The 14,210-nt window shown below is 37.0% G+C and overlaps 2 protein-coding genes across 2 annotated transcripts; both read right to left on the reverse strand.

Moving 5' to 3' along the window:
* Positions 1–805: 805 nt before the first annotated feature.
* Positions 806–10,337, reverse strand: LOC113815482 (uncharacterized). Its single transcript, XM_070117454.1, has 9 exons — positions 10,121–10,337; positions 9,932–10,030; positions 9,589–9,813; positions 7,036–9,504; positions 5,981–6,931; positions 5,389–5,496; positions 4,048–4,174; positions 1,088–1,140; positions 806–939 (listed from the first exon to the last, which is right to left on the reverse strand). The coding sequence occupies exons 1-9, from the start codon at positions 10,335–10,337 to the stop codon at positions 806–808; spliced, it is 4,383 nt and encodes a 1,460-aa protein (XP_069973555.1).
* A 170-nt stretch (positions 10,338–10,507) lies between these two features.
* On the reverse strand, positions 10,508–12,500 carry LOC113815481 (uncharacterized). Its single transcript, XM_027367544.2, has 3 exons — positions 12,476–12,500; positions 11,258–11,436; positions 10,508–11,095 (listed from the first exon to the last, which is right to left on the reverse strand). Exons 1-3 carry the CDS (start codon positions 12,498–12,500, stop codon positions 10,508–10,510), a joined length of 792 nt encoding a protein of 263 aa, XP_027223345.2.
* Between the last annotated feature and the right edge of the window lie 1,710 nt (positions 12,501–14,210).

Here is a 14,210-nt window from a genome sequence, read left to right on the forward strand (position 1 = left end):
AATTTTGAAAACGTACTGCATTTGGGTAAACATTCGTATAAACATTATATGAAATTTATGATATAAATACTAAAATCCTAAAGAAATCCGAATGAACAGCAATAATTACAACATTTATTGTTAATCGTTGACATGGAGTGTTTAATAAACCAACATTCAAGATCAAGTATTAAATCTAACAACCGCTTCGAAGATTAAAGTTGATTTCCACTGATGTTCAGAAATAAGTAAGAATCTGGTTGCATTGCATTTTAGGGAAAGACAAATGGTTTTGGAAGAGTCGATAAAAGAACATAGAAATACTAATTATTTCATATCAAAGTTTGGGATTACATATATTTAGATGTAAAAGTCAATACTGGTATGCTTTTACTCTATTAAATTCTTTTCCATTAATCCCGAAATATTGGTACCGAAGGTTTCATAAGAGAGATTTTCTATTGTTTTTCCTTGGCGAACACTAAACACACACGCGCTCTTGTACTAAGCTAAGGATAACAATATTAACTATAATACTACTACTAATATTATTATCAATAAGAATGGTGAAAGTAAAATGATAATAATGATAATAACAGAGTGCAATAGGCAGATTACAATATGTAGAAACATACAGCTTCTGCAAACTAGACATGTCACATCACAAATCATAACTCTATGGAGTATTTACAGCGGGGAGGAAGAATGCTCAGAGGAACAGCTACACTCAAGTAATCAGATACTGATAATGCATCGCTGGCATATTCTAGTTTTTTTCTCTGCCGCTGATTATATGAATAGTCGATGCCTCTAAGAAATTCATGGTTTAGTAAGCACACACGACAGCTGTTTTGGTGCTGTGTCGAGACATTTGAACTTCCCGCCCGTCAAGGGGCTGTTTTCCGGAGCAGTTTACCTCCCTGTCAATTCTGTCAATTGCTTGATGTGGGATGTAGCCAACTTGTGCAAATCGACAGGATTGGGGTATATTATGTCTAAATACACATACACACATACACACACACATGTAATCTCGTATATAAAAGCATAATTTCATTGCTGATTTTACACTTCGTTTCCAGGTTTCCTCTGCCTTTTCGGGCGCTACCTTTTGTTTTCACTTCACTTGTTGTGCATAAGGCATGTAGTTTCATCTTGTAGCTGTCGTATAAAAATGAAGATAATAATCATCATATTTATGCAGAGGGAGAAAAGATATTTCCCCCACCCCCTCACCCCCCCTCTCTCTCTGACCTCAACGCCACTCCATGGATTTGCGTGGGATGCGACGGCAGCGCAGGCGAAGGATGATTCCGTCCAGTCAAGTGAACAGCTAAAAAACCTTATTATATTACAAAGGAACATCCTTTAAAGATCAATTATCTATTCATATCCAATTAGTGATTTTTCAATTTTAACTCGTATAAAAAAGAAAGAAAAAAAAACGTATTTAGTGAATGCTAGGAGAAATTTTCGTTGGATATGTGCTGTTGCAATCATTACCATCGTTGATATTAACATACATTAGCGTAGAAAGCAGAATACCAGTGGAATGCGCGCGCGCGCGTGTGTGCGCGTGGATGAGTTAGAAATTGCCCAGATCTTGAATCCGTTTTAAACAGACAGTGCAGATGAATATTATTCAGGAAGGAAAGGCCGCGTTCGACGGATGAACAAGCCGGCAGATCAAATGCTTTCGCCAGAGAAGACCCGTTTTCTCTCCCTTTTCTTCGCCTCCAACTCACACACGCACACACCTTCCTGCTGTTCTAATTAAATGAGACAGAGTGCAGTATGAGTGCTTGTTCATGTGTGTGTGCACATCTGTTTATGTATCTATATCTACAACTGTATTCTCTACCAATAATATCTATATCTTTTGCGTGTTTGCGTGTGTCTGTGCGATCGTACGTATGTGTGTGTGTGTGTGTGTGTGTGTTTATGTCAATTTAAAATACTGATATTAAATCCAACTACATTGCGTGAACAATATTAATGTCACTCGCTGTAAAGACAGGACTTTGCACTGCGTCCAGCGCCTCCTCCCTCCGGCCGCGGACAGACGCCCGACACCGGATCCCACGAACGCAACGCAAATTGGAGAGAGAGAGAGAGAAAGATTTTCATTTTCATTACTAGTATTACCATAATTCTCTGTCCCTATTATCATTACTGTTCTTATTATCATCGTTATCACTATCATCATCTCAATCTAAAAACATAGTTATCCAATATTAATGAACAGAGGTACGTATCATATGTGATCGAGGGGTGTATTAATAACTTATTACTGCTGACTCCTTTAACCACAAATTTCGACTAATAAATGTAGAATTGCAAACGGGAATGGCAACACCTGTAAATAAACTATGTGGTCCACTAGTTATTTCGAAATACGCATTCTAATGGTATTGTCGATTAAGGGGTCTGTGAAAAGTATTGATAATAATGATAATGGTCACAGCAGTGGGAATGCCAACAAAATAAGTAAAAAAAAAATCCCAAGGTTTCTCTCTATCTTAATACTTAGGTGAGGTAGGAAGGAAGATAGGTAGTAAAGGAGGTTGGTAGCTTCATTTCATTCTTCTGCGACTGGATTTATTTTAGTGGAATGGTAGGCATACAATAATGTTTAATACGACATCTTACTCTTTAAGTTGAAGCACATACACACCACACACACCACACACACATATGTATGCACACACACACACACACACACACACACACACACACACACACACACACACACACACACACACACACACACACACACACACACACACACGTACGTATGTAATATAACATAAAAGCTACAATGTAATTCTAGTAAAATCCACATATAAAACAATTATTTCTATAGTGTAGTGGTTAGCACGGTCACCTACGCGACAGACCTGAGTTCAATCCCCAAAAGATACCACAAGTGTCTTTTGTATGAATTATAGTTTGTATTTCTATCTATTTACCTTCCGTTCCATATATATTTCTACTTTTGTTTCTGTCACTTTCTCTGGTGTTTACAATACGAAGGAGTATGAAGAAATTGAGTGTGATTTTGGATTCTTTGATTTGCTTAGTTGTTTGCTAGTGTTTATGCGCGTTTTCAGAAGTAATATGAGAAGCAAAGACTGGGAGGAGGAAGAAAAGGACGAAGAAGTGACGAAGAGAAAAAGAAAAATCAAGACGAAGTAGGAAAGGTGGTAGGAAGGAAAAAGGCAAAAGAAGCAATTTTTGTTTTATATTGATTAGTGTTATCTTTGTTCCACTGTCCCTGCTTCAGATAAGAAATACGATTTCACAGGAGAAAAGATTTTTCTTTATACAGTAGCTTGATAATTACCTATAAAATATACAAGTAGACACACCAGATAGCATAGCTACCAAGGTGTGAAATACTATTTATATGTTACTATTGAATTATGACAACTGGATCCTGTGTTCACCATATATCTTTAATTTTGCTCCGTATGATGTGTAATTCTTGTTTTGTTTCATGAGCTGTTGTAATTCACCTTATAAGATCTCTTGTCCACATTTCATTTTATTCTCTCTTCCCATGAAGCTATTTTTTCAGTTATATATTGTTTATATTGATACATTTGATATATTACATTATCTTTTTGAAGTTTATTAAAATGAGTATTCTTTTAAACATGCACTACTGAGAAAGTATCTAATTTCATAGCGACACAGTTGTATATTGATTTATATGTTTTCGAAAACGTACTGCGGTTGGGTATAAACTGTTACTTCAACAGAAAATTATAAGAAATTTATGATAAAAACGATTTCATTTAAAAGGAATTTGAATGTACACCAAATACTGCGAAATTGTTGTTGATCGCTGACATGGAATGTTAACTAAAACTACTATCAAGACGATCGTAGTATCAAATCTACAAAATGTTTCAAAATTCCAATTTTTACTTCGAGCTGTATAATCTACCGTGAGGATCCAGATGGACTTTTCGGTAATTTGACCAGCAGCGCCGACGCTTGTGAGCCCAGTCTCAGCACCGCCGCGGGCGACTTCCTTTGAGTTCGCTTCTAGATGACTGAACTCACGCGCCTGTTGCCCGCAAGGGAGGCCTTGAGTCGTTGACTACTTCACGTGTAATCACACAGGCAGGCAGACGCAGGAGGGGGTCAGCTGTGGAGGGTTGTCCTCTCCAGATTAGTTCTTCCCCTGTTTCTGCATATTTTAGAGGCGCTGTAGTGAGTGAAAGGAGACACGCCCTGCCATTGATATATGTAGTTACAGAATATATAATTTGAGTCGCAGATGATTAGTGTTAACGCTGCTTAGTGTGGTTTCGTTAACCCTGCCAATTCTTTTTTTGGCCTCTGACATACGCCATTAGTTTGTGACGTCCTAAAAACGTCACATTCTGACTGCTCGTGCGCACTTTTTCACGGAAGGACTCTAGGATAAAGTTCTTTTTTTTTACCATACACATATGTTTTGTGTTCATCGCAACTGTACAATCAGTCTTACTTTGATATTTTGGAGGTTTTTGCGTGGTAAGTTTTTTGTTATGAATTATTCACTAAGAGACAGAGGGAGAGAGACAGAAACAGACGATGCGAGAAACTTGTCATTGATATGAAATTCGTATTATTAGCTGCCAGCCTATAAAATTGATTTTCAAACTTTATTTACAATCGTCACCAAATGATTTCTTTTCAATCCACCCATATCTCTCTTATACTATTTTCCCTCATTTTCCTGCATTACCTTTGTTATCATAGTTGATATACCCATCATAAGCATCATTATGAAGAATAGGAGGAATAGATTTAGAGAGAGAGAGTGGAAAATATCCAGAGATTGACCATCATCATTAACGTTACCCTTATCGCTTTCATCATAGTCGTTATAAGTAACACTTTTATAATAAGTATACACTATCCCTACTATGATGACAATTGACTTTATTACTATTCTAAATATCATCATCTTTATCCTAGCATCACCATCACCATCTACTTCATCGTTTTAATTATCAATATCCTTTGTATTATTTTTACCATTAATGCCAGTGTTATCTTTTTTAGTAATGGTAATAGTATGATTATTAGTAGCACTACAGCTACTACTGTCATTGTTATCACCATTGTCATTTTGATTTCTATTAGTATGACAGGTGTTACAATTAGTATTATTATCATCACTGTTGTGATTACACTTATCATTATCACTATTTATGCTATTACCTCTTGTTGTTGTTATGCTCTTATCAGTTTTAGCATTAGTATCTATTATGTTTTCATAACTATATTATGATTATTGATATTACTATTATAACTATCATTATCATTATGCTATTATTATTTTTATTTTCATCATTATCATTCTTATTATCATCATGGCAACAGCTGAACATCCCTTGTGGGAAACGGCCTCACGAGACCCACACTTGGTAACAAAACATGATGTAGAAGCAGAATCAAAGGGCTGGGGGTTGTTGACTGAAACAGTGCTGACCTGGCAGTGCCACGTAGTGACCTTTATTGCTACGAGTATTCATACATAAAAATATATGTGGAAAATAAGCACTTTTTCTCTGATATAAAACTACATTCAAAATATAGTATTTCTCTAATTCAAATTCAGAAAAATATGTATTCTACTCAACAAAAATATAGATATTCTTTAACGAAGAAATAAAAACAAAGGAACTGAGGGTAAACACAGAAAACGTAGTGTTCTGAGCATCAAGGGGTAACTAACATATTTAACATACTCCCCACCATAGGAGTACTTACTCCTATCATAGACTAAATCCTGAGAAATAGTAGTAGGACAGATTTCTCCTTGGAATTTGCTTCAATAAACTCAGATATACTATAAAACTCACAAACTTATCTTAATTTCAACCTTAAGAAATAAGAACAACTAAACTAAATACTGCATATTATTACAAGTCAAGTTTATTTGGGTGTTTTATGGCACGACCCCGTTGACTAAAGGAAGTAGGGTTTAAACAGCTCTCTTCACAAGGTTCAGAGGCACTATTTTCATTGTTTCCAGGAACTGATGATTTAACAATTTCCCCTGAGATAGATTCTCTCAAATCTTCATCAGAATCTTCATAAAGATCACTATACATTTCAAGATCATGCAACTTCTGCACTGGTCTATTAACTACTCCTTTGTCAGTTTTTACCATGACACTCCTAATGATATTATCATTACCTGGGAATACTTCTGTTACAACACCTAATGGCCATTTTAGCCTAGGAACATAGTCTTCTCTGACTAGGACAATAGCACCTTTCTTTACATTACATTTTTGCACAAATCCCTTCACAACAGGTGGCAAGTTTCTTAGATAATCATTGCTCCATAATTTCCAAAACTTATCAAGTTGTTGCTGGCGAATACTTTCTCGGATAATCAAATCCCTTCCTGTGATACATGAAGGTTGATCATTAACCTCTAGTTGAAGTCCAGCATTACGTCCAATGAGAAATTGTGAGGAAGTCAAAGGATTAGAAACATAAGGTTCATCTCCAACATATGTTAAGGGTCTAGAATTCACACAAGCCTCAATTTCTTGAATGGTGGTCTCTAACTCAATTTTTGACAAACATTTAACCCCTATTGTTTTCCTCAAAGCTGACTTAACAGACCTAATCAAACGCTCCCACCAACCTCCCCACCATGGAGAATGGGGAACAATGAATTTCCATTGAGGAGACAATGGTCCATATTCTTGCTGAAGTTGACGAGCTGCACTCACAAATGTTTTGGCATTATCTGAGTAAAAAACAGAAGGAAGACCTCTTCGTGCTGCAAATCTACGTATTGCAAGCATGCAATCAGAAAGAGATAATGAATCAGTTAGTTCTAGGTGCACTGCTCTTACTACTGCACAAGTAAACAACAAAATGTACAATTTCTTTGAAGGCAAATCAATACAAAAGAGAGGACCAGCATAATCAAGACCTGTCACAGTGAAGGGAGGAGCAATCTTAACTCTTAATCCTGGTAGAGGTGCAGCAGGCTGACTACAAGCCTTACATACCTTTTACACTTAACACACATTCTACAAACAGTTTTAGCAATTCTCCTGACTCCCAAAATCCTGTAGCTGCCTCTTAAAGTAGACACAATGGTTCCTACTCCAGCATGCTTCAGAAAAATATGCTGAAATTGAACCAAGAGCTTAGCAACATGACCTGAAGGAATAATAACAGGATGTTTACTTTCAAAACTTAAATCAGCATTCTCCAAACGTCCCTTAATTCTCAATAGGCCTTCATCATCTACAAAAGGATCTAACCTACACAAAGGAGAACCCTTTGAAGGAGATTTACCCTTTTTCAAGTCTGCAATATCCTGAACAAAATTCTCTCTCTGTACACAGTAGAACAATTTGGTCTTGGCCACTGCTAACTCAGCAGGAGACAAGGGACCTGACATCTTCACAGAATGAGGTCGGACATTATTAATAAGTCTCATAACCCAAGCCACCACACAACGTGCCTTATTGAAGTTACTCCATCTCTCAAACTCAAATATTTTAGGAGAGTTTACAGATACACAAGAAATATTTCCTTTACTGCAACTTTCTTCAACAGGTAACTCTACAGTTTCTCCTTTATCACTTAGAGTTAAAGGTTCAGACAACCAAGAAGGGCCATTTATCCAAAAAGTAGAATTAACAAGGGGTTCGGCTAACTCCCCTCTAGACACAAGATCAGCAGGATTTTCTTTACCTGGGCAATGGTACCAGTGGCATGGGGAGGTAAGACTCTGAATTTCAACTACTCTATTTGACACAAACACCTTCCATCTACAAGGATTACCCTTTATCCATGCAAGAGCAACCTTTGAGTCTGTCCAACAACAATAAGTCACAGTCTTATCGAGACAGAGGGCAGACTTCACAAAATCTAAGAGTCTAGCACAAAGTAAAGTACCAAGCAATTCTAGTCGAGGTAATGTGACCCTCTTAATAGGTGCTACCCTTGACCTTGCTACCACTAATGACACCTGGTATGTTCCATCCACAAGAGGAACTCTCAAGTACACGCAAGCTCCATACCCTTTCTCTGAAGCATCACCAAAGGCATGGAGTTCTAAACCAGACAACTCTTTCCAGGGCATTTCTGGGAAATAGCAACGATTAATCTTCCAATATTTTAGAGCAGCAATGCTCTTAACCCAATTCTGAAACTTATTTTGCCCCTCTTTAGGTAGTAACTCATCCCAATCAAGCCCAAGTCTCCATATGTCTTGAAAGAGGATTTTAGCATACATGACAAAGGGACTAATCAAACCAAGTGGTTCAAAAAGCCTGGCTATGAGACTAAGAATTGCTCTTTTGGTTGACACCAAATGTGTCTCCAGGTCTAAATCAATACCTTCAAAAACAAACTGATCTGACAAGGATAACCATTTCATACCTAAAACCTTTGTGGATTCATGTTCATCACTATGATCAATTTTATCATTAAACTTTGTGGCAAACAACTTACAATTTGAGTGCCATTTAGAAAGAGGGAACCCAGCTTCAGCCAAAATACTTTGAGCTTCTTTAAACTTCTCACAAGCTTCCTCAGCAGTGTCCGCCCCTGACAGCCAATCATCTACGTAAAGGTTATCCTTTAACTCTATTACTACTTCAGTATCAGGATAAGACTGTAAGTGGTATTTAATGGTTGCATTTAGCAAAAATGGACTACTTGTGTTACCAAAGGGAACACGAACAAACCTCAGCATTCTAATGGAGTCTTTGCATTCCCACAAAAAGCGATGAACATCTCGGTCTTCTGGCCGAACACAAATCTGCAAGAATGCCTTTGTAATATCAGCAGTCAATGCAACCTTCCACTTTCTGAAACGAACCAATACTTTCACAAAATCAGGGTTAAGTGAAGGACCAGACTCAAGACAATCATTTAAAGAAGTGCCATTATAACTAGTTGCAGAAGCATCAAAAACTGGTCTGACCTTAGTTGAAGAACTACTCTCTTTGACAACTGGTCGATGAGGCATATAATATGTAGGCTGAGAACTTACAACTTCACTTGAAGGGACTTCTTCAATTATTCCCTCTTGTTCATAATCAGTAAACACGTTAGAATATTGTTTCTGAAGCTCTGGGTCCTTATCTAACTTACGCTCTAATCCTTGCAACCTTTTCCTAGCAATTCCCTCATTATTCATAAGATTCTTCTTGCAGTCATCCGACTTCCAAGGTAAGCTTACTTCATAGCGTCCCTCATCAAACTTAACATTTCCACAAAATTGCTTCAAAACAGGGTCTGAGGTAAATGGGCTAGGAACAGCTTCCTTTTGACTTATGCCAACAGATTCTAAATCCCAAAACTCACGCAAATCAGAATCTGTCACATTTCCTATACACAACATTTGTGTAGACTCATAGTTCTTGTTAGTAGGAACCTTCCATGAACCAGATAACACCCAACCAAAAACAGGCTTTTGGGCTACTAATCCATTACTCTGATGTGGCTTAATTTCAGGATCCATAAATCCCCAATAAGCATCCAAACCTACAAGTATATCTATATTCAGGTGACTATTATTCTTGTAATCATCAGCAAGTTAAAAATCAGAAAATGCATCAACCAAATTACTAGGAATACAGGGTCTAGTCAATGGTGCACAAACCTTTGGAATCTCTAAAGCCATTAAATGTTTTGCACCATGTAAACCTACTAATTGCAAGTCAAAGATATTACTCTGTTTACCTGGAGGAGACTTACTACCTCCAAAAGCAGCATATGATAAGGGTTCTGAGCTCACCCACTTGGGCTTAACTTTCTTCACAAGATTACTGGACACATAAGATCTATCAGAGCCTGTATCAAACAACAAGGTGGCTTCACAACAAGCACCTGACTCGCCAAACACTTTAACTCTAGCTGTCTGTAGCACACAACTAGTCTTCGTCAACACATTACACTTGCTAAGTCACACCAACATGATTCACTTGGGGACTGCAATTTTCAGAAGGTTCTACAATATCACTAACCTTCTGATCATTCACACTTTTTTCCATAGCCTTTTCTGTGCTTCCTGCACCCTTTGATCAACACAGAAGAAAATTATGATTGCCATTACACTTAGAACACTTGCTTTGACAACCACTGGAAATATGCCCCTTACTCAAACACTTGAAACACAAATGGGCAGCTTTGATTTTTTCTTCACGTTCCTTCAAAGTGAGCTTCAGGATATCCCAGCACTTCTCAGACTTGTGTTTCTTGCTGCAGAAAGCACAATAAGAAAATCCTACTTCAGATGAGGTGTGAAGAGCCGATGCAGATGGCACTCCTTTTCTCCGAGTCCACAAATCATCGTTCTGGCTTCCCCGTCCCAACATCCGGGAAAGTTTCAGATCTCTCTCGACGGCTTATCTCCTTCTGCAGGAACGTCAGCAGCCATTCCAGGTCACTTTCATGATTTGTAGATTCCCTTGACCATTCCAATCTTATCTCTTGAGGCAGACGACCCAAGACCAATGGAGTTAACACCACGCCAAATTGTTTATTATTAATGCCAAAGCTCTCCAAACTTCTTACATGCCAATGGAGCTGGTCTAGAAGATTCACACAGCGATTCAACATAATTTGCTCCTCTTATTTTAGGAGCTACAGAGATATTCATTAGTGCATGAATATGTGCATTTATGATTATTTGAGGTCGGCCAAATCTATTCTTCAATATATCACATGCAACCTTGTAATTTAGAACAGTGAGTGTTACTCCTCGGATGGCAGACAATGCTTTTCCTTGTAACACTGATTGTAAATAAGTGAACTTAGTAATAACAGGTATGTCAGTCCTGTCTATTGAGGCTGTAAATCTATCCCAAAATGACTGCCATTGGGTCAGATCACCATCATATTTGGGAAGCTCTAGCTTTGGCAGCTTTGCATCTGAGGTGCTCATACTGGAGACAGAGCCTTTGTCACTGTCACTGCCATCATTAACTCTCTTCATTCGCATGGTGACCTCAAATCTAACATTTGTCGCAGCTTTGCGAAAATTACTTGCCTCATCAAGGTCTGCATCTAAATCATCAGGATTAACAAGTTCTACATCAACAGCTGTCTGCGCCTCATCCAACAATATTAGCCTCTTATCAAATTCAGCAGCAACTTGATCTTAACTTCTCATAATTACTGTTGTTATCATTTAAAACCTCCTGGAGATTCTGTACAGCTCTTGTCAACCAACCTCTTGATGCAGCCCTTTTCCTCTTCAAAGCTTCAAGTGACTCTGCCATGTTTGTTACCTTACTTGTCCGGGCGACGACTCTATATCTAAAGCTTCCCGGGTCTGGGCACCAAAAATGTGGGAAACGGCCTCACGAGACCCACACTTGGTAACAAAACATGATGTAGAAGCAGGATCAAAGGGCTGGGGGTTGTTGACTGAAACAGTGCTGACCTGGCAGTGCCACGTAGTGGCCTTTATTGCTACGAGTATTCATACATAAAAATATATGTGGAAAATAAGCACTTTTTCTCTGATATAAAACTACATTCAAAATATAGTATTTCTCTAATTCAAATTCAGAAAAATATGTATTCTACTCAACAAAAATATAGATATTCTTTAACGAAGAAATAAAAACAAAGGAACTGAGGGTAAACACAGAAAACGTAGTGTTCTGAGCATCAAGGGGTAACTAACATATTTAACAGAAAGTATACATAAACAATATATACATAAATAAAATCTGGAATAACAAGATAATTGAATAATGAACAAAGGAAGAAAAAAGGGAAATAAATAGATCACAATAAGAAAAAACAAGGATACTGTAACAGGATACATGATGCAGCAAAGTGGACAAAGTGCTCGCGAATATTATAGGAAAATACTTTGACTTTTTTTGTCACCGCAAGAAGCAAAAGTATTGTCATTTTCAGTCTAAACGAGCGTGACGCAGTGTACCTGCATCATGTATGCTATTGTATTTTTTTTTTTTTTTTTTTTTTTTTAGGTTGACATAATTGCGTGGACGTGTTTCAAGCTTATGATGTATGCGAATGTTGACTTTGTTGTGTAGAGTCATTTATACTGTAGAATTAACTCATTGTGTAAGTGTATTGTTGTAGTATGTTTTTTTTACGAAGATTGACGTGCAGACACATACGCAGGCTAGGATAAAAATCTGAGGCTATACTTTGGGGAACGTCTTTGTCTCTGTCTTTCTCTTCTCTATGTCTTTTCTCTCTCTGTCTCTGCCTCTGTCTGTCTGTCTGTCTGTCTGTCTGTCTTGTCTGTCTGTCCGTCTGTCTGCTTCTGTCTCAGTCTGTTTGCCTATCTGCCTCTCTTTCTCTCTCTCTCTCTCTTCCTTTTCTTCCGATGTCTCCGTTTGTCTGTGTATGTGTCTGTCTGTCTCTCACTCTCTTATACACACACCATCCGTACACCACCTCCAACAAAGCAAGAGATATTCCCCCTTTTCTTCCCCAACATATATACAGGTCAAGCTCGAAATACACTAACCCTCATAAAACACTCGCAAGCCCATTCCCGAAAGAGAACGACGACAAAAATACATATAACAAAACAAGGTCAAAAAAGGAAAGAAAAAAAATCCCTATAGATGAAAACAAGCAGATCAAAAAACAAAAAAAGAAGAAAAAAATCCCTATAGATGAAAACAAGATAAAACAAAGAGGAAGAAAAAAATCCCTATAGATGAAAACAAGATCAAAAACAAAAACGAAAAAAAAAAATCCCTATAGATGAAAACAAGCAGATCAAAAAAAAAAAAAAAAAAAAAAAAATCCCTATAGATGAAAACAAGCAGATCCCTGGACAGGTGAGCGAGAGAAGAGGATGAGGGTAATTGCGGGTTTCTGCTACCTAACAATCGGACTGTCCCAGCTGATGTCATCCTTCTGGGGAAACTGTGACGTCAGTGGCGGTTATTTTCCTACTCTTTTCGACATTAGGGAGTGTATCATTTTAGAGGGAGGTGAAAATTGCGATATTTACACGTGGCGTACACAGTTGCCTAAGCGTACACGTAGAGAATGGGGATAAGTAAAATGAGAAAGTATCTTATGTACAATATTTTAAAAGGAGACAAATTTTCCAAGACCCATTTTCTATACCACGCCAAAGTGATTTTAAATTCACCAGTCGTACTTAGATCCAGTTCACCATCCTAACCAACTATTCCCTTGCGTTTTGGCAACCTACCTATAAATTTTCCATCACAGTCCGCCAGTTACATTTCAGCATAACTCTACAGACTATATGGAAGAACACATAGAAAATAAACAATAAATCCTAAAAAAAAATCAATCAATCAATCAACCAATCGATTACACGCCGCCTATTGCAGAATATCCTTTCGGCTGAAGCAAAAGCATGAATTAGACACAGGACCGGTTCTGGAGTTCACTGGGTACAGGAACAAGGATCACGCGAAAGTTTCGGGTTTTCCAACACTCAGAATGATGAAGATTAAAAGCAGTCCTCTCTACAGCATCAACATACAGTGCTGGTAGAATTTTAAGACTGAGTGGAAAGAGACCTAAATATTCAATCATATCAAACATCATTAAACTGATCATACCAACGGTTTTGTCTGTAAGCCTACTTCATTCGTATTATATCTATGTCAGTATCTTATAAGTGACATTCTAGACCACTTTACACAAATCATGTACCTATATTTAATTCCCATTCTTGCAATCTCTCTTTTATATGCATTAATTCATTCGACTCGAACCACAATAAACATCATAAACATGTTATAATTTTTATAGCCACTGATAAAAAAAATAATAGTACAGTATTGACGAAGATGATAATGATGATAGCATTAGTAATAATGACAATGATAACAATAATAATAGCAATATCAAAAACAAAAAAATAACAATGATAATAAAAATAACCATGATAATAATTATAATAATAATAACAACAATAATGATATTCATAGTAATAGTAGCAGCAGCAGTAGTAATGATAATGGAAATAATAATAATAATGTTAATGATGATCATAATAATGATAACAGTAACAATAATAATGATTATAGTTATAACAAAAATCATGACAATAACAAATATGATATCACTAACAGTAATGATAATAATAGTAATAATAATAACAGTAATAAAGATAATAATAATAACAATGATGATAATAGTAATGGTGATGGTGATATAATAATAATAATAATAATAATAATTATAATGGTGATGATGATAATGCTGATGAT

Source organism: Penaeus vannamei, chromosome 40, assembly GCF_042767895.1.
Source record: "Penaeus vannamei isolate JL-2024 chromosome 40, ASM4276789v1, whole genome shotgun sequence".
NCBI classification, from domain to species: domain Eukaryota; kingdom Metazoa; phylum Arthropoda; class Malacostraca; order Decapoda; family Penaeidae; genus Penaeus; species Penaeus vannamei.